The sequence below is a fragment of the Canis lupus genome, chromosome 36 (assembly GCF_048164855.1).
Source record: "Canis lupus baileyi chromosome 36, mCanLup2.hap1, whole genome shotgun sequence".
NCBI lineage: Eukaryota > Metazoa > Chordata > Mammalia > Carnivora > Canidae > Canis > Canis lupus.
This window is the reverse complement of record NC_132873.1, coordinates 226,764-249,587: the sequence shown is the minus strand read 5'-3', so window position 1 is coordinate 249,587 and position 22,824 is coordinate 226,764. Positions and strand designations below refer to the sequence as shown.

The 22,824-nt window shown below is 60.4% G+C and overlaps 1 protein-coding gene across 16 annotated transcripts in view; it reads left to right on the top strand.

Moving 5' to 3' along the window:
* The window catches only part of DLGAP2 (DLG associated protein 2), a 699,343-nt gene that overhangs the window by 520,295 nt on the left and 156,224 nt on the right, over positions 1–22,824 (top strand). For all 16 annotated transcript variants that reach the window (XM_072812931.1, XM_072812943.1, XM_072812932.1 and 13 more), the window contains one exon: positions 14,994–15,059. In XM_072812931.1, coding sequence (XP_072669032.1) covers positions 14,994–15,059 — 66 coding nt within the window. The remainder of the gene's footprint in view (positions 1–14,993; positions 15,060–22,824) is intronic.

The window sequence follows — 22,824 nt, the reverse complement described above, 5'->3', positions numbered from 1 at the left end:
CTTTGATTGAATGGAAGACTTGAAAGCTGTAATTATTTACCTGGTGGGATTTATTGTGCAAGTACCTCGGTGGCATATCTAAACTGGGTGGTGCTGTGCGGGGACACTTCCCAAGGACGCTGTGCAGTGGGCAGACATTTACCCAGCACATTTAGTAAAACCAGACCAAGCCCACGTCTCTTCTCACCTGCAGTTCGATGGTGGAGGAGCCGTGTGTGGTGGGGGAGGGCTTCAGCATCCCCAACAGCAGGGCTGTGCTTTCTGGCTCTCAGAGCTGGGTCGTGACTTAAGGGAGTTTTCCTCTGTGCTTTCTTGAAAGAGAACAGGTGAGGGGATGTCTCTGGGCGGATTCACAACCTTTCTTCTGTTGTGTTTAGCACCACGTTGCAGAGCAGTATGTCTGTCCAAAGAAGGACGGGCACATGCATTCATACGTCTTGCTTTAAACAACTTAAACCAAGAAAGAATACATTTGTTAAGCAAAGACACAGGGAAGCTAGTCCTCTGCCTGGACACTGTTTTGCATATCAATTGCCAAATGAGAGACTTCATATTAACAAAATAAAATTAAAACTGAACAGTGGTTTAAAACCTGCCCCAATCTGGTGTCCATGTGTTTCCCACACAGCCTGTGCACAATGACACAAGCACCCAAAGCAGTTGGGTAACTAAGCAGTGAGGCCCTTCCCACTCCAGGCTAGATGGGAAATACACTGGCAAAGACTTCCCGCAGACAAGTCTTAGGAATAAAATTCAAAGCTAGATGACATTTTATAGCATTTTATTTTGTAAGGCATTAAACTCTTAGAAAATGAATGTTGAAAGCTCTGACTCTTCAGCTGGCCCAGAAAACTTTGGCATCTCCATGTGCTGAGCGTCAGCGGGACTCGGGCTTCCCCTGCCCTCAGACTGCTCCCTCCCGGTCACTGGCCTGCATGGCATCACCAGCAGGGTGCAGAATGGTCGGCCCTGGGGGAGGTTCCAGCAGTGGGACCCACCACACAGCCTGGGCACGCCCTCTGGGATTGGGTCTGCATCTCGAGGGGAAGCCGTGGATGTCTTCATGATGGGGCCCAGAACACAGACACCTGCCAGTGTCTGCCACCTGCTGTCAGGCCTACACGGTGGTCTGGGGGTGCTGCTTCTATCACATGCAAGGTGCTTGAGAACATGTGGGTTTTACACGTCTCAGTTCAGAGCACTGGGCTCTCCAGGTCATAGCTTTCCTCCTAAAAGGACCACGAGAAGTCACCTGACTGACACACGGGTACCTGGACAGCCCAAAACTGAGGTGTACGACCGTCACTCACACCTGCAGTGACCCTCCAGCGGCTTGCTCTGTGTGGCCTCTGTGGTTCTCCACTCTCTGTTTTCTGCTCTTCGCTTTAGAAGTTTTGTATCCAAAACAGAGTTTGGCATGTGTTGAAACTCACTGCGTGACTTTTCAAAGAATTTACAGATAGAATAATAGAGCGTATTGAACGTCTTCTGTTAAGTAATTATATCCTTTCTCATGATTCTCACAGTAGCTTGCAGCAGCTCCATGAAATACCTTGTGCTTAGTAAGGAAGGGCCCACAGGATTAGCACTTGGGTACGGACAAGCGCCCGGGGCCTGCCTGCCTTGCCCACACCTCCCTCAGCCCGCTGCCCCTGGAAGGCCCAGCCACGCACCCTCCTGCCTAAGTGAGGCAGCGGGAGACCATCACCTAGCAGAGGAGCGGGGCAGTAGAGGGGGCTCTGCATTCCCTGGCAGCGCGGGACTGCCGGCCTGGGCCTGCCCAGGCTCCAGTGGGTCCTCGGCACCTCAAGCCAGGGCTTGGTGGGCACGCTGCTGCCCATGAGCTGCAGAGCCTGGGCCGTTCCTGAGGCAGCAGAGAAGGCACGCTTCCTGCGTGATATGAGGGTCCCTGAACCACCTGCCGTGTGCGCTGTTGGGGGACTCTCAGAGGGTTCTTCAGGAGCAAATGGCCCAGCTGGAACTTTAAGGAGCATCACGACCACACCCGCTCCGCCTGCAGGGGGTGGGGCGGGCATTGGGGGAGATCCCCAGCCACACGCATGTGATGCCTGTGTGGTGTCGAGGTTTCACACAGCCTCGGGGAGACGGTGCACCTCCGGGTGCCCAGAGCCTGTGCAGAGAGGCGGGAGGGACACGTGTGGGGCTTCTCTGGAGGAGGGAGAGGCCACCGTCAGGACACACTGTGGTTGGCCCTCCAGGTCCACAGAGAGGCCGGTCCATGCCCCTAGGAGCTGTCCCGGACCGGGGTGTGTCTGGGAGTCTAGAAAACATCATTTGCTCAAGATTGGTGACCAGGGCCTGTTGGAGCCCAAACTGGCAATCCTTATGGTGACCAGAATGAAAATCCTTCTGGTAAAGAAAGGCAAGCGTGTACTGTGCTGGCATGTAGGTGGCCCGGCTGTGCCTGGGAGGAGGAGAGGAAGGGGAAGTGTGACCCCAGAGCAGCCGGGCTGAGGACCCCGGGGCCGCACACCCAGGAGGACCTGGTGAGCCCCATGGGCCTCGGAACCAACCACTCATTGGCTGCTACTCCCAGTGGTTCCCCTTTGGGGCGCGCCGCTATGTTGAATGAAGCCCACGGGCTTGCTGACTCTCCCTGGTCTGGCCGGCAGTGCTCGGGAGTCCGGAGGTCACTGGGTTTGAAGAGGAAAGTTCGGTGATGATGAGTCAAGGACGCTGAAATCACTTCAGAGCCTCACCGCCCTGAGATGCGTGGAAAGAAAGAAAACTTCGAAGTGGTGCTTGAGCCCTACATGTGGCAGGTCCATCCCTGAGAACACCCAGGTGGCCGCAGGCACAGTTCGTGGCGCCATGACTTGCATGGTGAGGGCCCAGCCCCTCGGTGACAGTGCGGAGCCCCAGTCTGCAGACTCAGGGGTGTTTCTGGGTAATTTGGGGTCCCTGGGCTCGTCATGCGCTCCAGCTGGTAAGAGGCTACAGGCCCGAGTGGGAGCTGAGGGGGAAGTCCGTGTGACTGTGGCGTGGGGCGCGGTCATGCTGTCAGCTGACGAGCTCTCCCGGGCCGTGTCCGGGCGATCGGCCCAGCCCTCCTCCCTGGCCATCGTGTTTGAGCAGAGGGGGCAGTGACAGATGGCCGTGAGGTCTCGGGGCGCTGCGCCTGCCCTCGGGCCGAGCCATCACGCTGCACCCAGAGGCCCGCCTTGCCCACTCACGGTTGGTCGCGTCTCCCTTCCCCTCTCCGCTGACTTCCTCTCCTACGTCCGCCCTGTTGGAGCTGTGTGGCCACCGAGGCTGCCACGGCCAGAGGGACACGCTCTCCTAAGTGTTGGTGAGGCTGCGGGAGCTGAAGGTGGGGAGCAGACACCGGCAGCAGGTGAGCCCACGGCTCGCGCCAGAGTGGCGTGGGTTCTGCGGCGGAGGAGTCCGCCTTGGTAGGAGGCTCCAGAGAGCAGCTTGCGAGCTGCGGTGATTTTAATGCAGCTGCCCTGTTATTTTTCTGTGAAAACTTATTTTTGTCTTCCTCTTCTCTCCTCTTGCTACTTAGTTATAAGCCTTTTTAGTATAGTTGAGATGAGCTGATTGCCCAGACCTGCTCTACACCAGAACACAGTTAACAAATTGTAGCTTTTTCTTGAAGCTTTTCCACCTTAAAGCACAGGCAGGACTTACCTATTTCCCCCAATGCAGAAAATGTGTGTTGTTTTATTTTAAGACTGTATTTGCTGATTTGAGAGAGAGAGAAAGTGAGCGAGCAGAGGGAGGAGCGGAGGGAGAGGGAATCCCGAGCAGATGCCACGCTGAACGTGGAGCCCAGCGTGGGCTCGACCTCACGACCCTGAGACCGTGCCCTGAGCTGCGGTTGAGAGCCGAATGCTCAACCCACTGAGCCGCCAGGCGCCTCCCAATGCAGAAGATGTTTTTTTTTTTTAAAGATTTTATTTATTTATTCATGATAGTCACACAGAGAGAGAGAGAGGCAGAGACATAGGCAGAGGGAGAAGCAGGCTCCATGCAGGGAGCCCGATGTGGGATTCGATCCTGGGTCTCCAGGATCGCGCCCTGGGCCAAAGGCAGGCGCCAAACCGCTGCGCCACCCAGGGATCCCAGAAGATGTTTTTAAGAGCAGGCATGCATCTTCAAAGGCCACGGAACGCCAGCTGAGGGATACCAGGGCCGTGACACTTCGTCTGACAAGTAGGAGAAGCACGGATTTGGTGGATCGCACGATGGATGGAGACAGTGGACGGAGCTGCCGAGGCCGTGTCCCAGGGTGGGTGTGAGCCGAGACAGCTCGGTGGGGCTGCAGCTTCCTGGTCCACCTCCAAAGCCCCACGTTCAACTGCTGACGGATGGGTGGGGTGTGACATGCGGGTCCACCTTGCAGAGGGAGGATGGTGCTAGCCTATAAGCTCTCCGGAGGGTCACAGGACATCAACAGTCTTTACCTTCAGGATGCCTGCTGCGTGTGCGTATACTGGATTCCCTCCTGGCCGACGTCACCCAGGCCTTCACTGCAGGCCCAGCTGTCACTCGCCTTGGGAGGGAAGGGACATTGCACACCCCCTCCTGAGAGCTGCTTGGGTTTTCGTGGGGGCGTCAGGATGGGAGGACGGGGTGAATGCTGAGGGTGTGTAAGGGCCACGTGCTCTGCTCAGGGATGGCCCGTCGCCTTGAAAACCACCCTTTGACATTCACAGTATCCCCATTTTACAATGCGGGACAAGGCTGGTGTGCCTCACCCCAGACATAGAGGCCAGAGTGTGCCTCCTCTGGGATGTGGCCACCCAGGTTCCCCTTCCAGCGGCCGGGAAGCCATGTAGTCCTCGTGCTCCCCGGAGTCGTAGAGGCGCCAGATGCAGAGCACAAAGTCCATGAGGAGGAGCCCAGAAATCTCGGCACCGGGGCCTGCTCCCAGCCATGAGCTTGCAGGGTCCCTGTGACCTAGGAGGGAGCCTGTCGGGTTCCAGAAATTCTAAAAGAGCTCCACCTCCGGGAGGGGAAGGTCCCTTTGGGAGGCTGGTGCTGTGTGTCCTCAGGGACCCGGCTCCAGAGCTGGGGAGGGGCTGCCCTCCCCCAGGCCCCATCTCTCTGCTCCTCCGGCTCTGACCCTGAGAGCACCCGAGAGCCCTGCGACAGGTGGGATCTTCATTAGGGAACATAATCACTGGAGACGAACCTGCTGCCTGTGAGCCTGGCGATGTGAGCACTGTGCGTCTGTGTCCCGGGGTCAGAGCGCACAGTGGTGGCTCTGATCCCGGGACATGGCTCCGGCGCAGCGGGCTGGCCGCTTTCCAGGCCGGTCCCACACCCCCGGCCACTGGGTCACCGCAGGACCAGCCGTCCGGGTGACCGGACAGGGCTCCATGGCCTGGCACCGTCATGCTGTGCTTAGTCTCGGGTCGGGACTGCATAATGTATTAAGCTAAAATCGATCTGGAAACTCAGGGCTTTCAGAATGGATTGCAATCTAGGAGCTGCTGTAAGACCTTGTACCTATTAGCTTTCCCGCCAGTTGATGTGATGGGTGATGTATTTAAATAAGAGGAATGATGCCTTTGGCACAACTTGTGAATGAATAATAGGCGACCAGTTTCATCTGTCATTTTTTAACAAATGTTATTTCACTTTTATTAATATCCAAAGGAATAGTGAGCAACAGCTGGGCCCGGGGCCGTAGATCAAAATTCAGTTTTGTGGCTAAGTAGTCCTGAAAGTGGGTTATTTACAAAGATTCGAGGTCTGAAACAGCCACCCACAAATCAGGCATCTGAAGTTACTTTCTTTCAGAAAGGAAGAATGAGCATAACATTTTGGCTATGAAATATTTCAGCGTGTGGATTCGTACGATACCTTTTATATTTAATTACGAGTTCATTCAAGTCTGTGCAACAACTGAATGTAGTAAATCATAAACAGAGTTCCTGGAGTCAAAAATGCATCTGTTAAGATCTCTGGCCCCCTGATGCCCCGACCTAGCCCGCGACCACGTGGAGGCCACCTGCGGAGCCCCGGCCGGTCTGAGCTCCCGTCGCTGAACGGACGTCGTGTGTCTCTGTGTGCGTTTCCTGCAGGCCATGCTCTGCACCTGCCGACAGGTGTCTGCTGCGTGGGAGTTCCGGCGGAGGGTCCGCAGGTGTTCAGTGTTTGAACAAGAGCCGGAGGCAGCCGTGCCGACAGCCCAAGACCATCCCCCTCAACCCCGTGTCCCGGGAATGCCCAGTCCAGTGTAATAGTACGCGTGAACATACCATGTTATCAGTGATGCTTCAAAGTATTTAATAAGGCAGGAGTGGCTCACAATGGGTGCAGAGGTGTGTGGCCCTCACGCAGGGTCAGGACTTCCCGACAGCCCAGGTGTTCCAGGGCCGCCATGAGGTGCCTGGTGGTGCGGGCCTGAAACTCCGGCTCCTGTTGAGACCTTCCCCTGAGAAGCAGGGGCTGCCCCGTGGCTCCGAGTGGGGACACAGTCCCTGGCACTGGCCACTGTCAGGCCGCCCTGGATGCAGAGTGAGCACTCAGGGAAGGCTAACTGGCATCCATTTACATTTTAGTAGAAACGGGTTGGCCAGAGCTCTTTTCTGAGCCCAGAAAAAAAAAAAAAAACAAAACCGCTTCAGGGAGGAAATTGGGGATAGTGGGCATGTGCACACCTAAAAGAGGCATGGAAAGCCAGCTAGAAGCGGTGCCAGGCATGCATTTGTCCCCATGTCATTTTCCCGAGTGTTTGCTGACCCTGGTGTGCGGCGCGGGGTGCGGTGGGCGTGGGAGCCAGGAGCAGGGTGGGGCCCGGGCCCGATGTCGGCTCCGAGGGACACCCAGGGACGCTGCACGGTGTCTGTAGGGGATCAGAGCGTGTTGCTACGGGAGCACGCCACACGGGTTCTCCACCCGGGGACGGCAGTCCGTGGCCATGTGCGGCAGGGGCCGCCATCCAGCCTCCCAGGAGTGATGGTTTTCAGAGCCTGCCAACATCGAATCACGATGCTGTACGTCTGAAGCTAATGTGATATAAAACATCCGACGTACCTCATTTTAGGTTAGTTCCTGATGTCCCTGGAGCTCAATCTCATGTACGAAACGGGTATAAGGGCAGCTCACCTCCAGGGTTCGGGTGCTGAGCGGCCTCCTGCACTCGGGGTGAGTGTCCACAGGCCACGGGCTGTGGCCCGGAGGAAAGAGGCATCCGGGGCCGGGGCCTGGCCGTACGGTTTGGGGCCAGTGGGTCTCCGTGGCCAGGGCCTCTGTGTATGCTGCTCCATACCTTCCTTCCACCCTTCCGGAGGTGCCTCCCGGGCCCCCGTGGGCTGGGCTGATGCACAGCGTGATGCTCCCTGCTTATCCCCTCGCCGTGGTCGGGAGCTGAAGGAGCCCAGGGGCAGCCATCCTCAGATGCTCAAGCCGCCTTTTGAGACGCCCCCGGAGCCCCGTGCACGTCCCAGGCAGACGGGAGGAAGCCACAGAACTACTTCCCCTTCGTGGTGCCTACGAACTGTGAGAGTAACAGGGAGCTGCTGGCGCCCTCCGCTCACGTGCACCTGGCTCACCCCGCCTGGGTCCCCAGGAGCCATGGGGGCAGGAACCGCAGCAGCTCCCGGCATGCTGCCTGCCGCCCTCCTCCTTCCAGACCGTCTCACTCCGATAAAGAAGGAGGTTCACAGGCAGGCTGAGCCGAAGACTCCTCAACAGCGAGCACATTTACCGTTTCCGTGGTGCAGCGGAGCGTCACTGAGCCCCGGCCGTCACCCATGCAAGTCAGGGCGTGACCAGGACCGGAGCCCTCGTCCCCCCTGCGCATCAGAGCCCGTTACCTGTGGCGTGGAAGTCGACTGTGGGGGGGAATGAAGAGGCAAAGCCAGACGCCAGACTTGCAGTCTAGAAATTTGAGACAACACGTCAAATGCAGAATTTCAGAGTATTTAAAAGTCAACATCGTGGCTTCTTTGGACATTAAAATGCCTGAAAACCTCCTGTCCAGACAGCAGGTGGTGTAGCAACTGAGAGGAGAGGTGGCAGCAGAGGGGCCCGTTCCCTGTCTTCACGGGAAGCCAGCCATTCTGGGGGCACTTGCCCATGCCGGGGCCATGGGGGCGTCCCTGCGGCCCACGATGCCGGCCACGCTGGCCCGTGCGGCCAGGATGTCAGCTCCGTTGTCTTTGTTTGGAGGAGAAGCTGCATTCACGGCTGAGCTGATGGTTCTCCATCCTGGCCTGGACTGCACCTGCCAGGCCACCCGACAGTGGCTGAGCTGGGGTCTCCAGGACTGAGGCCTGGCGTCTCCGTGGGGTTTCACGCCAGGATTGAGCAAATGGAAGCACTGAGCACCTTGGCAAAATTGAATTTCAGACCAACAACAGATACTGCGTGGGCTACAATAAAAAAAACAATCATTCTTTGGTTCTCCGGACTTCCAGGGTCACTGGGTGTCCCGTGTGTCATGTGGCAGCATCTTGGGAGCGAGCGCTGGAATGACCCATCGCAGGCACAGAGCACGACTTGGGTTCGGCACTGGCCGAGCTGACCTCGGAGACGCTCGTGTAGGCATAGGCTCGGCGGCCAGGTTTTCCGAAGCTTCGTAAGATGCCCCGTTTCTCAGCCTTTACGTCGTCGTGTTTCCTGTTCAAACATGACGCGCAGACCTCCTAGCGCTTTGGCGCGAAAGGCTGTCGAGTATAGGAGGTGGCGCAGAGGATTTAATACCACATTCATTTGGGATTTAGATTCGAAACGTGTGAAATACGGTTCATGTCCCTCTTGGAGGGAGAGTGTTCGGCTTTAACAGGTACGGTCTCACCTGGAGGCGCCCGGGAATGTCAGCGGGGAGCAGTCTGTGCTTCCCCCGAGCGTTCCTCCCTCCTGCCGCAGGGTGCGAGCAAAGCGGGGGTGGCCGTGGCTGTACGTCGTGTGAGGCCCCCGGGAGGTGGCTCTGTCACAAGGGTGTGGGCTGCGTGGAAGGAGCCCGGGGCCTGGGGGCGGGGCGGTGGGGCACGTCGCAGGCGCTGTCCGTGCGGGTGGCACCCCGACGCAGCCCCGGTTTGCACGCACGGCCCTTTGGTGTCATTCTGAGGTGGAGGGGGGTGGCCTCGTTAGTGGCCTCGAGCTGCTGTTAGCCTGACTTCGGTGCCGTGTAACTCGTAGCGAGAATTCTGCGTTAGGCGTTCGGGCGGCTTCTGCCGAGACTTGATCCTTGGTCCAAAATTAAAACCGTGAGCGTTTCTGTGGCTTTCAGAGAAAAGCCGTCGGCAATCACGGTGGCGGCGGCTGAAAGGCACAGCTGCGCCGGAACGGAGGGGAGGCAGGCGTCACGGCTAATCAGCGTCTTTGTCCTAACGGAGCAGAAATGAATTCTTGATTTAAGCAGCCTTCACAATCCCGTCATTAGGGAAACGGCTGAAACATAGGCTGGAGCGCGCCTTCTTTTTTTTCTTAAAGTAGAGTTTTAAAAATGAGAAGAATCTAGAAACTGGGCAGACCGTCGGAGTGCCAGACGGGGGGGCGGGGGGGCCTTAACGTCTCCGGCGAGTTGGCGGCGTCCTGGGAGCAGCTGCCGCCTGCAGGGCCTGAGGCCCGGGACGGCCTGGCGCGTGGTGGCGTGGCTGTGCCCGTGCCAGGGACACGAGTGACCCCAGGGGGCCCCGCTCTACCCGCAGGAGGCGTCCACTGAGCTCGGCACATGGTCAGCAAGCTCCTACTCACAGGTGGACTCGCACGCTTGACCACCGGCCTCCCGCCACCCGGCCCAGCCGTGAATGAGCTCCTGGGCGGCCTTCCCGGGGGAGGTGGCGGCGGCCGGTCCACGCAAGTCTGCAGGCGCCTCACGGACAGAGACGGCAAGACCTGGGGGCAGGAGGCTCGTGACCTGGCCGAGGCTTCCATGAGCCACGAGGGGCCCCAGGGCTGGAGAAGGGCCAGAGCAGAGCCGGAGTGGGGCTGAGCCGGGGAGGACCCCGGGCCGCTGGGCACCGTGTGGGGCAGCTGCATGTTGGCACCGGCGCTTAATAGCAAATCCCGCAGATGCGCCGCTGCCCCCGCCCGGAGCGAGGCCTGCTGTCCCCACCGTCTGAGGAAGCCTCTGTCCTCTTCACACAGACGTGAGGTGGGCTTCCACCGTCCTGCGGGCCGGCCACCGCGGGTGCCCCTCGGCCCTGGGGGTGTGCAGAGGCCTGAGCCCTCCTCACGCCTCCCCGTCCACGCGCTGCCCAGAGTTTGGGCATCTCTGTAGGTCGCATTTGGGAATGAGATTGTCCCCATAAAGGTCTGGGCCCCGATGTGCAGCGGGAACCCCGTGGGTCTGCAGGGGACGCCGCACTGCCCACCGGGAAGGACACGTCCACCCTCCTGCTGCCACGGAGGTGACTGACATGAATATGAACACTCGTGGAAACGCTGCTGGGAGCAGGACCCCTCGGCGTCCAAGCACGACGGATGAAAGCTGGCATTTTGTTTCCTTGGTGTTCACGAGGCAGTAACGGTGTCACTTGATGCCAAGAAATCCGATATTTTCTTAGGAGCAATTTCCCTTTTATGTACAAACACCGTTTTTCCTTTGACCTACTGTTTTGAAGCTGTTCGTTTTCTTATTCCAGGATTAAGGATTTCTTATTCCATGATTCCAGGTCAGCATGATTGGACACAAGGAACCTTCACCCAGAAGGTGTGATTTGTACCCGTACTTGAGAGGGTTTAAAACCCCGAGGGACTCCTTGGCCAGGTCCTTAGGACAAGCAGTCACCCAGTGCGGATGCCTCCAAACAGACCCTGTGTCCCCAGGGCCGTGCCCGGGAAGGGCCGGGACGTGCGGGGTCGGGGGTGCGGCCCCACGGGAGGCTGCCGCCCGGTGACCTCAGACGCTCTCCCCGGGTCCCGGTGTCTGCATCCATCGGGGTCGAGCCCATGGCTCCTGCCTACCCGCAGGGCGACTGGGGCAACAGGGGAGCCGGGAGCCGTGACTCCGCGGACGTGCGCGCCGTCCTGCCCGGCAGCTCTCCCCACCAAGGAGAAATAACGCGTCCCGGAGGCTGGCAGGAAACGCGCCACTCGGGGCCATCGGCGGCCTTGTGGCCACTGCCTCCGCGAGGCGCATGAGGAGCCGTGTCGGCCGTCGAGTCTGCACCACGTATCCCGGGGAGAAAGAGCAGCTCCAGATGGCTGTGACAACACGGGACCCAGCGTGGCGGCTCGCCCCAGGGCATCGGGCGCTCGGCCTCTGGACGGGGCAGTGGTGTCCCCCCAGAGTGGCCCCTCACGCTCCACGGCAGTCGTGGGGGACTGAGCTCTGTCCCTCGGGTCCCCTGAGCGGCCTCAGGATCAGGGCCTGGACACGTGTTCGTCACCTCGGGCCTGGGAGCAGCTGCGACCGGGAGCGAGGGGCCGTCCCAGGAGGAGGGGTAGTTGCCCCGTGAGGTCAGCAGAGCCGGCCTCGTCCAGGAGCTGTGCTGCGGCGCACACGTGGAGGACCCTGGGTGAGTCCAGCGGGTGCCCCTGCTTCTGCACCCAGCAGGCCAGGCCTCTCCCGTCTCCCGGGACCAGCATCTCCTGCTTCCGCCCAGGGTGCCACCCTCAGGCATGTTGAGCGTGTGCAGTGTCCACACGTGGACGTTGTGATTCACTGTCCAAATCCAACCGGGTTAACCGAGCAGGTCTCAGATGTCGTGCAGCCCCGTGGCATGTTGGGGAGGCACGTGCTGGGCCCCGGGGCCCCCGGGCAGCCTGGGGACCCTGTGCCTCCTCTGGGAGTGAAGGGTCGGTGTGCTGTGCTGGCAGAGGAGGAGCGGGGGCTGCCGAAGACCCTCGACTGGCGACCGGGCCTGCGCTGCAGCCAACGGTGGGTCCTGAGACCCGAGCGGGGGTCCAGGGGCGGCTGGCTGGGCAGCAGGTCCGTGGAGCATCCGCAGCTTGGATCTGGCTCAGGTTGTGATCTCAGGGGTGCAGGAGGGAGCCCCAGTCCCCGCACCTGGCCCCCTGCCCCCCCCCCCCACTCACACGCAGGGGCGCTCTCTTTCTTTTTCCCTGTCTCTCAAATAAATAAAGTTTCAAAAAATAAAATAAATAGAAGCCAAATGTCCATCAACTTCCATGAGTGCGTGAGTGCATCTCCCCGGGGTCCTCGGCGTCCCGTGTCCCACCCGCCCGAAGACGCTTCTCTCATCTCCCCGGCCCCTTCGCTGGGGGGTCTTGTCCTCCCAGCCACCCCAGGCGGCGCACTTGCTCTTGCTCCGAGGAAGGCGAGTGCAGGATCCCCTCTGGGTGGGACACTGGCCGGGCAGAGCTGAGAGGTGGCAGGGGAGCAGGGGCGCCCGGCTGCCTGGCTGTGCCTCCTGGGGGCACGACTCCTCCTCTCCAGCCTCCTTTCCCCACTGAGAACGTGGAGGCTACCACGGCCTGAGCATGCCGGGGGGCGGGGGGGGGGCTGCAGGGAGACGCTGCGGCCTGTGTCCCTCCCTGAGGACCCGAGTGTCGAGCGCTCCTGCGACAAGGGAGGTGGACCTGTGGCGTTGAAGGGAGGCCACCACGGCTGACCCGAGGCCCTTCCTAGATGCCTGGGGGGCACGGCACACCTGCCTGGGTCGCGCTGCCTCTGGGGCCTGTCCGGGCCCTTGGGTGGCTCCCGAGTGTGTCGGCCACTCACCTCAGATGCACACCCTGCACGCGTGGGACCGGGTGTCGGCTCTGAAGGAGCGGGACGGCACCAAGCCACCAAAATTCTGGTCCGGCTTCGTGCCGGCCCATGCCAGAGGTCACGGAGGTCATCAGGTTTCGGCACAAAAGACAAATGACGCCTGGGGAGGGTTCAGTCCGAGAGGCAGTGAGTGCCCGGCCTGCCCGGAGCCGGGGGTCGCTACCTCCGGGCATGACAGTGAAGACCAGATTCATCCAGTACATTTGGATGTGTCGCGGAGGGTCTTCCCGTCCGTGGTGCGCTTCTGCTTGTGCAAGGGGAACGCACGAGTGTTCATGCGAGGCCGGGCGAAGCCCTGACGGGTCGCGCGGGGTCCGTACCGTCCCGGCGCCGCCCGGCGAGGCAGCTTGGCATGGACGGGGACACGGGCGCTGCGGCGAGGCGGCCCACAGCCGGCCGGGTTCAGAAGGTCTGGGTGTGGAGCCAGCGGAGCGGCCCCCAGGCAGCGCGGCCGGAGCCCCGGTGATGCCAGCGCCGTCCGGTCGGGACGCCGGACCCGCTGCGAGGAGAGCAAACACGGGCTGCTTGCGTTTCCCCTCGGCTCGTATCCTGGTTTTTATTTTAACTGTGAGGGTTTCGCCTGGTTGAGTTGCTTCCCGCCCGTGTCCCATCGGGGCCTGTCTGGTAAAGGGCAGGAGCGCAGAACACGCAGTTAATCCTTCCCACCCTTGAGACGCAGGACTGATCTGGAACCAACGCACCATCACGCGGGGACCACGTCCTCCAAAGGGTGATGTGGGCCCCTGTGCCCAGCGCGGTGACTATGCGGCGGAGCCCACGGCTGGGTGCTGGCGGCTGGGCGGGCTCCGTGGGGCTGTGGCGTCCGTGCCACCCCGTGCCCGGCCTGCGTGTGAGCTGAGCTCTCATGCATGTGATGTCCACCATCCGTCGTCCACGTTCGTGGTGTCAGAGCACGCTCCGCGTGTGCCTTGTGTGCCGTGTGCACGTGTGCGCAGCTCGGGGGGACCGGATCAGAGGTGGAAGGTCAGCGGTCTGGGTTGTGCGTCACATTGCATGTGGTTCCAAACAACTGGATGTGTAGCTGCCTCCACTTTCACGTCCCACAAGATTGGCTCATCTGACTGGCCAGGGCTGAACTGGGTCACCCACGGGCGGGAAACACACGGCTGGCGAGGGCGCAGAGCTGTTGTTAGCCGCGCGAAGGGGGCGTGGTCAGGCCGCGCTGAGCGCTTCCCGTAGGCTCTCTCTTGAGACACTTGACCAGTTCAGGCCTTTATGTTCCTACATGAAAGTTCGATACATACGACTTTCAAAGGCAATGGCTAGGAGGTCCCCCAAGATGAGATTCTGCAGACGGGCGGGCGGGCAGTGCGCCCCTCCCGATGCCGACCTCTCCTGACGTCCTGTGAAGTCACGGACGATGCCCACTGGTTGGATTGGAGACGGCGAGGGCCTGTGTGGGGATCGCTGTGCCCTGGAGTGAACCCTTGTGCAGAGCACAGCACGGCCCCCCGCACGGAGTGTCCCGAGCAGGGGCAACTGTGGGATATCTGCCCCAAGACTCCCTCGGCAATATTGAAAGCCTGCATAAACGCACCTGAAAGTTACATGTACAGAAAACGTGCCCAAGCGACGACACGTGCGTTACAGACACCATGTGTTTCCTAGAGGGTCCTTACCCGGAGTTGGCGCCTCCCGTGGAGACGGGTGTCCACGCCTCTCACCTCTGACGGGGTGTGGCATGCAGCACCCGGGGCCGCGCGGGGGACCAGGGCCGCGGTCCGAGATGGGGCCACCGGGGTAGAGACCGCGGCTCTCCGCAGGTGTGTGGCCTCTGGGGCCGGGTGACCCCCGAGACCTCCCACCCTCACACGACGACGTCCCTGCAGCAGCGGCAGGTCTGCGGCGTCTGTGGTGTGTGCGAGGAAGCAGCTGAAAATCTATGCTAGGGACCTAACCCGCAGCCTCCTCCCAACAGAAAGAAACAAAATTCACGCTTGGGAGCAAACTGACCTAAAATTAATCAGTATGAAGCATTAACCCGGTAGCTGCGGGCTTTGAATGTCGGTGAAGGAGGCCTCAGGGTAGAACTGTGTAGACGGTGGGGGAAGCGCCACCCCCGGCGGCCCGGGCGGCTCATGGGTGATGCGGGAAGCTGGCAGTGGCCTTGGGGAGCCGCGTGTGACCAAGCTGCAGACAGAGGCTGCAGACTCCTGACTGGTTCAGCCCGAGGTGGCGCTGGGCCCCACGGTGGCGCTGCCTGAGCTGGCGCTGTGTTCGGGGAGGGTGCCCACGGCGGGGGCGGCGCCCGGGTGAAGCTGGAGATGCGTCTGCCCCTCAGCGTACTAACGACGACTCTGTCTCTCTCTTGCAGAGGAAGAGGGCGGGGACCTGGTGCAGCCGGGCATCAGCTTTCCGGGGCCGGCGGAGGACGATCTAGGTACAGTACCCACCTGTGCCCTGGTGAGGCGCAGCCCGGGCGGGGGACCCTCCCCTGTGAGCATGTGCGTGGCTTCGGCATGGCCCCCAGAAAACACTGAGCGAGACGCGGCGAACATCCTGAACGAGTGGTTGGTGGACGTCACAGGCGCTGTGGGTGAGGACGCGCTTGCCTCGGATCATCACGGATTAGTCACTAAGCTGATTACGAGGCATGAATTATTATGAATTACCGTGAATTATTGTGAATTATGAATTATTACGAACGAGCACAGTTAGTGTCACCAACACACGTGCATGACGGCTCGGCTCTCCCTTGTCCTTTATGACCGCGACTTACCCTGAGTGTATTTGAGGAAGGGAACAGGTCCTGACTTGGGGCCTTTTTGTGGCTCTTGTACCTACCGGAGACCCTGAGCGCCGAGTGTGGGCGCTGGCTCAGCCCCGTGAGGTCCTGCTGGGGCCACTGTTCCTCGGTGCTGGCCTGAGTCGCGTGGGAATGTCATTTTTATGCCACCACAGATGCGATAACGGGAGGGCCGCCCTTGTCCGTGACCGCTTGGCGTGGCTCCCCTGATGTGCCGGGGGCCAGCGCGTCCGTGAGACACGTGCACTATTGAGTAAATTCAACGCCCAGCCGTAGGTGAGGAGATGCCCCCACCGGTGGCTCCGGGCTCCCGTCCCCCAACCTACGAGGCCGTCACTGGGCCCAAGAGTTCCCAGGTCGCTGCCAATGGCCCTGGGCTGTCTCGGCGCTCGGGCCTGGATTATGGATCTCAGGATGATTCCTATTTGAATTTTCCCTGATGTATTTTAGATCTCAAGCCGGTGAATCTGTTGTGTGTCTGATTGGCTTAAAGAATCATGCCATAAATTGAAGGAGCCCGTGTGTATGAAGCTGTGATTTCTCTTAAAGAAAATCAGTGGCAAAAAAAAGAGGTTTTGATTAAATTCTGAATGCAGGTGTAGTTCCAAAGGAATGACGGCACACTTCCCGGTGATCGAGTTCAGATCGTGTTTCTGACTTGTCCTCCTCAGCCGCCGTTCTTCCCTCGGGAATGTGCAGACCACATGTGCTCGTTACTAGGAAGCCGTCCCGACTTTCTCGCTTGAATTGTCTGGTGGCGCCCGCTCAGGCGGGGAGGCGTCCGGCGAGCACACCCGGCTCCTGCGTCGCTGAGCTGCACATCGCTCACCTGCACCTCGCAGTGTCCGAGCAGTCCCGACGCACGGACGTGTCCCCAGTGCGCGACCTTCCCTGGGAGAATCTCTCAGAATGGGGCCGATGCACCAAAATAGGCTCTGTGGTCACGGAGCTGCGAGGCTGGACACGCGGCATCGGGGGCGCCCGTGGGAGAGCCAGGGCCAGGCGGCCTCAGCGGGTGCTCAACCACCTCGGTGGCGGCGCCTTCCTCAGCCGGCACAGCGCTCTCCTGGCTCTGATCAACATGGGATGGCCCTGTGGGAGGCACAGGGCACCCAGCAGGGGCACAAAACCACTCACGGTCCTGGGAATTGTCTGGAAACATGGGTCCCGCGCATGTTCTTCCTGCCGGGCCCCAGACCCCTGCAGTCATGGGAGCCGAGCGTGGACGGATGCACTCGGGGGTTGACAGGTCCGTGCGTCCTGCGGTGGCCTCTCGGGCGCCTGCCGGGCTGCCTCTGTGTGCGGCGTTCGCAGGGAGGCACCCATGCGGAGGACAGGCTGGGGTGTACGGGGAAAAATGGTAGGATGTGCACAACATAAAACCATTGTGACCATTTCCAAGTGTCTATTTGGGGGCACGGCCGACGCTCACTGCGGGATGACCATCAGCAGCCCCCCCAGGACACTCTGTTTCTCTGGGTTTGGCCGTCGAGCCCCGCAGGATGGGCTTGTCACCCGGACAGTGTCCTCAGGCTCAGCCGTGTGGCAGCGAACGACAAGGTCTCCTCCATCTCCGGGCTGTGCCTGGTCCAGCACGAGGGCCGGCCACGCTCCCTTTACCTGTCGTCCTGTCGTGGACCTCAGCTGGCTTGGTCCCTCGCACGATGGTGAATGACGCCACCGGGTGTGCAGGGCGCCTCGGAACCTCGCGCTTACCCCGGGAGGGGAACAGCCGGATTGCATGGGACCTCGACTTCCAGTCCTGTTTTGAGAGCCTCCATACTGCTTGGAGACAGAAAGAGCGGGGTGAGCTGTTCCCCAGGTCGGGCCTGAGGGCACGGTGGTCACAGAACACCCAGGAACCGCAAGGTTGGGGAGACGTTGGTCAGGAAGGGAAACGGGGATGGGGACTGTTGGCCGGGGGCGTCCCCAGACAGCTGGGCTTCCCACGGGAGGAGGCGAACGCACAGGGGCAGTGGGGACGGTCACAGGAGGTCTCCCGGATCCGGATGTGCACCTGCATCAGCAATGGCTTCCAGCCCACTGACGGGGACCCTGGGCCTCAGCCGTGGTGGTGACCAGCCGCTGCCTCGATGAGGAGTCAGAAGTAGGGGGGCCTGGTCCCCGTGCCCACAGGCGCTGGTGTTCCCGAGCGGGGCCGTGCATGGGCCCCGGGGAGGACGCAGCCGCCAGAGGCCGGCGAGGATGCTTGACGGGGTGGACAGCAGGCCGGATGGAGGGGAGGGCGGGCGCCGTCGGCACGGGCTCCCGGTGCGGCTGCGGTAACCAGTCAGGAGCAAACACCACCTCCTGCCCTGCTGTTTCTGGCACGGAGGCTGCCGTGGGCCCCCGTCCACGGGGCGCTGGACCATGGGGTTTTACAAGCCCTTTCGGCTCGGCCGCGTGGCTCTCACATTCTGCAGCACCAGGTCCGGGTGGGGAGCCCCTGCGAGGCCCTGCAAGCTGTGGTCGTGGGCGGAGCGAGCGCCATGCCCTACACGCTGAGGCCTGTGCTGCGACCCGGCGCGGCTGCGTCCACGGGGCCACGAGGCCGCCTTTGCTCTGGTCCCTTCAAAACTGCAGTGTTTCTGTCCGCCGACCAGCCTCCATCGGGACAGGCAAGCAGTTCCGGCTGGAAGACCCCAAACTGCCTCTAGTGGCAGAGAATTTAGAAGGAAACAGAAGGATCGCCACCCCCAGCCCCCGTCCCGCCCTGTGCTGTGACGCCTACGGGCGCGTGCTCCGAAGCCCACATGTTATCGGGTCTGGAAATGATTGTACGAGGCGGCAAGTGCATGAAAATAGGAAGATCAAGGAGGTTTCTTTGAAATCAATCTCAAGTCAGTGATAAAGTGAATCGATTGAGCACATTGACCAGGGCGACGACAGACGAGGAAAACCCACTTCTCCAGGGGAAGCGTCTGAGGGAAGCTTCAGACACAGGGAAATCCAATTGCTCGGCCAGGACTTCTGCGAGCCTGGCCCGTTGCAGGCGCACTTCTGTGTGCAGTGCCCCGTCTCCGTTCTCCCGAACGTTCCCTTTAAATCGGTTGCGGAGAGCCGGCCCTCAGCCAGCATTTCCAAGGACTGTAGTCGACCCGGACGGCGCTGAGAAGTCTACCTCAGCGGCAAAGTGAGACTTTTTTTTTTTTTTTTTTGCAAAGTGAGACTTTTAAACAGGAGATCAAGTGACCAAAGGGCAGCAGGGACACAGCACGGAGCAGCACGGGGGCGTCTGCAGCGTAAACGGTGCTGGAGCCCCACGTGCTGAGTGCCAGCGCCCAGAGCCCGCCGTGCACAGCCCCGGGGGGGCGGCCTTCCCGTCCCCACGCGGCGCCGGCCTCCCGCAGGCCTGCACGGCACCTACTGCCAGCCTGGCTCGCACTGTCGGACGCCAGGACCTGCTTTCCGAGAGCCCCCTCTGCACAGGTTCATGGTTTATGGGGACGTGTGTCTTTGAGACTGAGTGGGCGTCCACGACTACTTCCTTCGGGGAAATTCCTAGAAACTGTGGCAACAGTGCCAGGTTTCTGAAGAGGCAGCGGTGTGTTCCCTGCACGCTGCGTGTCCGGCGCCCGGTCTCCATCCTTCCCACCTGCCCGCTGCCCACGGGGACCCAGAGGCCACAGGCGACTGCACCGCTGCTCCGTGCGGGACGTGCTGTCCCGTGTGCAGGAGAGGCGGGAAGGGCTGAATGCCAGTGACGGGAGCATCCTGAAAGAGGAATTTTATGGGACTGTTTCACATAAAAACATCATTGCCATACAAATAAATCAGAATTAGTTTTAAAGTGAGTGATATTTATTACTTGTGGAAATTAGGATATTAGGAATTTGATTCTAAATTTCTGGGATGCATTACCTAGCTTTCCCCCTCAATTTCTGCTTTTAATTTGCACGATTACTTTTTTTAAAGATTTTATTTATTTATTCATGAGAGACACAGAGAGAGGCAGAGACCCAGGCAGAGGGAGAAGCAGGCTCCATGCAGGGAGCCCGATGCAGGACTCGATCCCGGGACCCCGGGGTCACGCCCTGGGCTGAAGGCAGACGCTCACCCACTGAGCCGCCTGGGCATCCCCACCATGCACAATTTCTAAGCGTAGGACTGTCCCTCTTCCCCGGTTGTTCCCTTCTTCAAACAGTGAGTCGTCACGGCCTCACGTGTGCCTCCGTGCGTGCACACCTTTGTCCTGGTCTCTGGCAGGGGTCAGTGGTGCTCATGACGCCAGGTGCCTCCTCAGGACGCCCCTGCCTGCTCCAGGACCAGCACAGTCGCCTGATTTCCCCATGACTTTGATTCCTTAAATATTTGTTTGCTTTATTTCTTTTAAAAAAGAGTTAACAAAATACTTCCCACCTCCTAGATGGGGTTATGAAGATTAGACCAGATCTGATGATATAAGGCCCTTGGCAAGATTTGTCACGGTGAGTGTTCAGCGAGCGTTCGCTTGCACCGCGGTGATCACTACTGGGAGCCCAGCGCTGTCGAGCTAACCCAGGTATAAGGGGCTGAGTTTCGGAAGCGCACAGGGATGCGCGTGTACAGACCGAGTGCAGGGAGACACACGCGATGCTCCCCCGACATCCCCGATGCTCCAGGCTCTGGACGTCCCCAACAGGCTCTGGAATTCCTTCCAGAACAGGATTTCCATGACAATGAAATTTATTTGCAAATTTTGCTCACCGGAAACCTGGACTTCCAGGGTCGTTTTCAGATTCTGCGGGTCTTCTGTGTGTACGGCTCTGCCTCTCCACACGCTCACGACTCATCGGGACGCTCATGTGCAAGTTGCCTGGACACTGGGTCAAAGGAACCCCCCGTGGCACCCATCATCTGGTCGGAGAGGACATGGAGGCAGGGCGGGCCGGGCCGGAGGACGTGGCAGCTTGCTGGTTTATGGAGACGTTGGCCTGTGGCTGTGAGCGGGGCTTCTGGAACGTGGGAAATGAAAGGTCAGCGTTGGGCGGGGGGGAGCCGGACCATCTGACCAAATGTCAAGCAGCTGGGGAACATTGTGGTTTGTGAAGAGTAAGAAGCAGCAGATGCACCGAGGTCGGGGCTGCTTTGCACCAATTCTCGATGGTCGTCCCGCTGCGACTTCGTTGGCGACATCAGGAATGAGGCGCTGCCCGCTGCTTGTCAGGACACGTTCCGGAGCCAGTGCAGGAGGCGTCCGTCCGTGGCCAACCTGCCAGCCTGTCGGGCCCCGTGCGGGGGTCAGGGCTGAGCTCAGATCATCAGAACCAGGGCCACTCTGACCAGCCACCCCTGGCGGGACCCTCCCACAGCTCAGATACCCCGCCCCATGCGGGACGGCACGTGTCACACACCACACGCGGCGTCCCGTGCAGCTGGTTCACAAGCAGGAGGCAGGCTGTGCGCTGGACACCTGGGGTGGGATGGAGGGTCATGTGGCTGGTAACGGGTTGCAGGTAGGAAGTCCTGCGCCCCCGACCGCAGCCGGGAAGGGAGCCGAGACTCATCCGGGGCTCCCTGGCACTGGCCCCGCAGGCCTGCGTGGCGTCAGCGCACACACCCCGTGGCCCCAGGCTCCGCAGGAAAAGCCCAGGGTCCAGAGACGGCAGGGGAGCCCGTTACACACACACACGGCTTGGTGCTCTCAGGTACCTCAGAGGAGACAAATGTGGATTTATGCTCCCAGGAAAATGTGTTTAGGATTTTATCTAGAGAGAAAGGGAGCATGCAAGCCGGGGAGAGGCAGAGGGAGGGGAGAGCAGAGTCCACAGAGCTTGGAGCCTCACTCAGGGCTCGATCCCAGGTCCTGAGCCGAAACCGAGGGCCAGATACTTAATCCAGGTGCCCCCTACACTAAAATGTCAAATAAAATAACACCCTGCCAACGTGAAGCTAGCCCAGGAATTGTATTACACTCACCCTGAAAATAAAACCAAAGTTGTTTATTTTATGTGATTTCCTCGGCAGAACATCATCAATTACATTAAATGTCACCGTTCCTACACGTTGTGGCGAATCACGAAAGGTATTAGGGATGGAGGTCAAAGCTGGAGTGTATCTGATTCCCCTCTTAAACCGTAGCACCTTGGTACTTCAGTCTGGTTGTGAGAACTCGAGCCCCGCAGCCGGGTTGCACACGTGCCCCGGGCACGCTCTCGAGGGAAGCCAGCAGCTCAGAGCAAACGCGGAAACAACAGCCCCGCCGCAGGTCAGTGATCACGAACAAGTCCCAGGGCTGCCAGTCCAGCCGAGCAAGGCTCCTCCTAGGAGTTCTGGAAACCAGCTGGTGACAGACGTCCCCGGCCTCCAGCCGCGGTGTCCCCGGCCCTCACAGCTTCTGCGTGCCAAACCGAGAATGACTTGGACACGTGGCCTGAACATCACACGTTTCCTAAGAAAAGAGGCGATCCGAGTGTGTCGATGCCTACAGCAGTGGGGACCCCGGCCGGGACGCGGCACACGCGCCACGCTGTCCTCTCGAAGGCGTGAGGCATCCGGGGTCTATGCGGCCCAGCCCGGCCGGTCGGGAGTCCTCGTGGATGTGCCATCTCTGCACAGGCCGCCGCCGCCACCGCAGCGCTTATCCCTGGGTGTTTGCTGTCCCCAGAGCCGCCCCTGTGTGCACAGCAGCCCTCGTGCCGCGGCACGTGCCGGGAGCCGTGGGAGCCCCGGGTGCAGCCGCCTCCCTCCCTCGGGGCTGTACCCAGTCCTCCCGGCCAAGAGGACCGCGTGGTATAAGCCGCCCTAGAGCCACGCGGCATCGCGGAGACAACCCCGCTCCTGAGATCGCGTGGAAATAAGCGTGGCCAGACGCCCGCACACCTGACCACACGTGACCCCAGGCTGCAGGAGCCGCTGACCAACCAGCCGTCCGTCCGTCCAAGCATTTGCTCATTAAGTACGTACTGAAGCCCAGCTACGCACAAAATACTAGACGTTGAACCAAAGGATGTGAATAGCCCCACGTGTCGTCTCTAAATCCTTTCAAAACGGCTCCTTTAGGCTGCAGAGCTCTTAGGTCTAATCCAACACGCACCCGAGCCCGTCCGCGCGAGCAGCACCTAAGGAGACAGCGGGGGGGGGGGGGCTGCCGGCGACGGGCCGCAGAGCGTCCGCCGGGCCTCACGCCCAGCGCGGGGCCGCCTCCCTGCCGACCTGCCGCTCCAGCCTGGCAGCCTGCTGAGCGGCCCGGGGGCTCTTAAATGTCACCGAGGAGCTTCTACCTTGTCATTCCTCATGCGCAGTCTGCAGGTGCAGTTTAAACTCCAGGTTTAAAGCTCAGTGAGATTTTGTAGAGCAGACTGAGGCTGCAGGAGGACCAAGAGAGCCGTGTGTGTGGCGCATGCTCCGCGGGGGACCGTGACCGGACGGCGTGCACAGCGCGAGCACGAGGGTCCGCGCCAGGGTGCAGCCGGGCGGG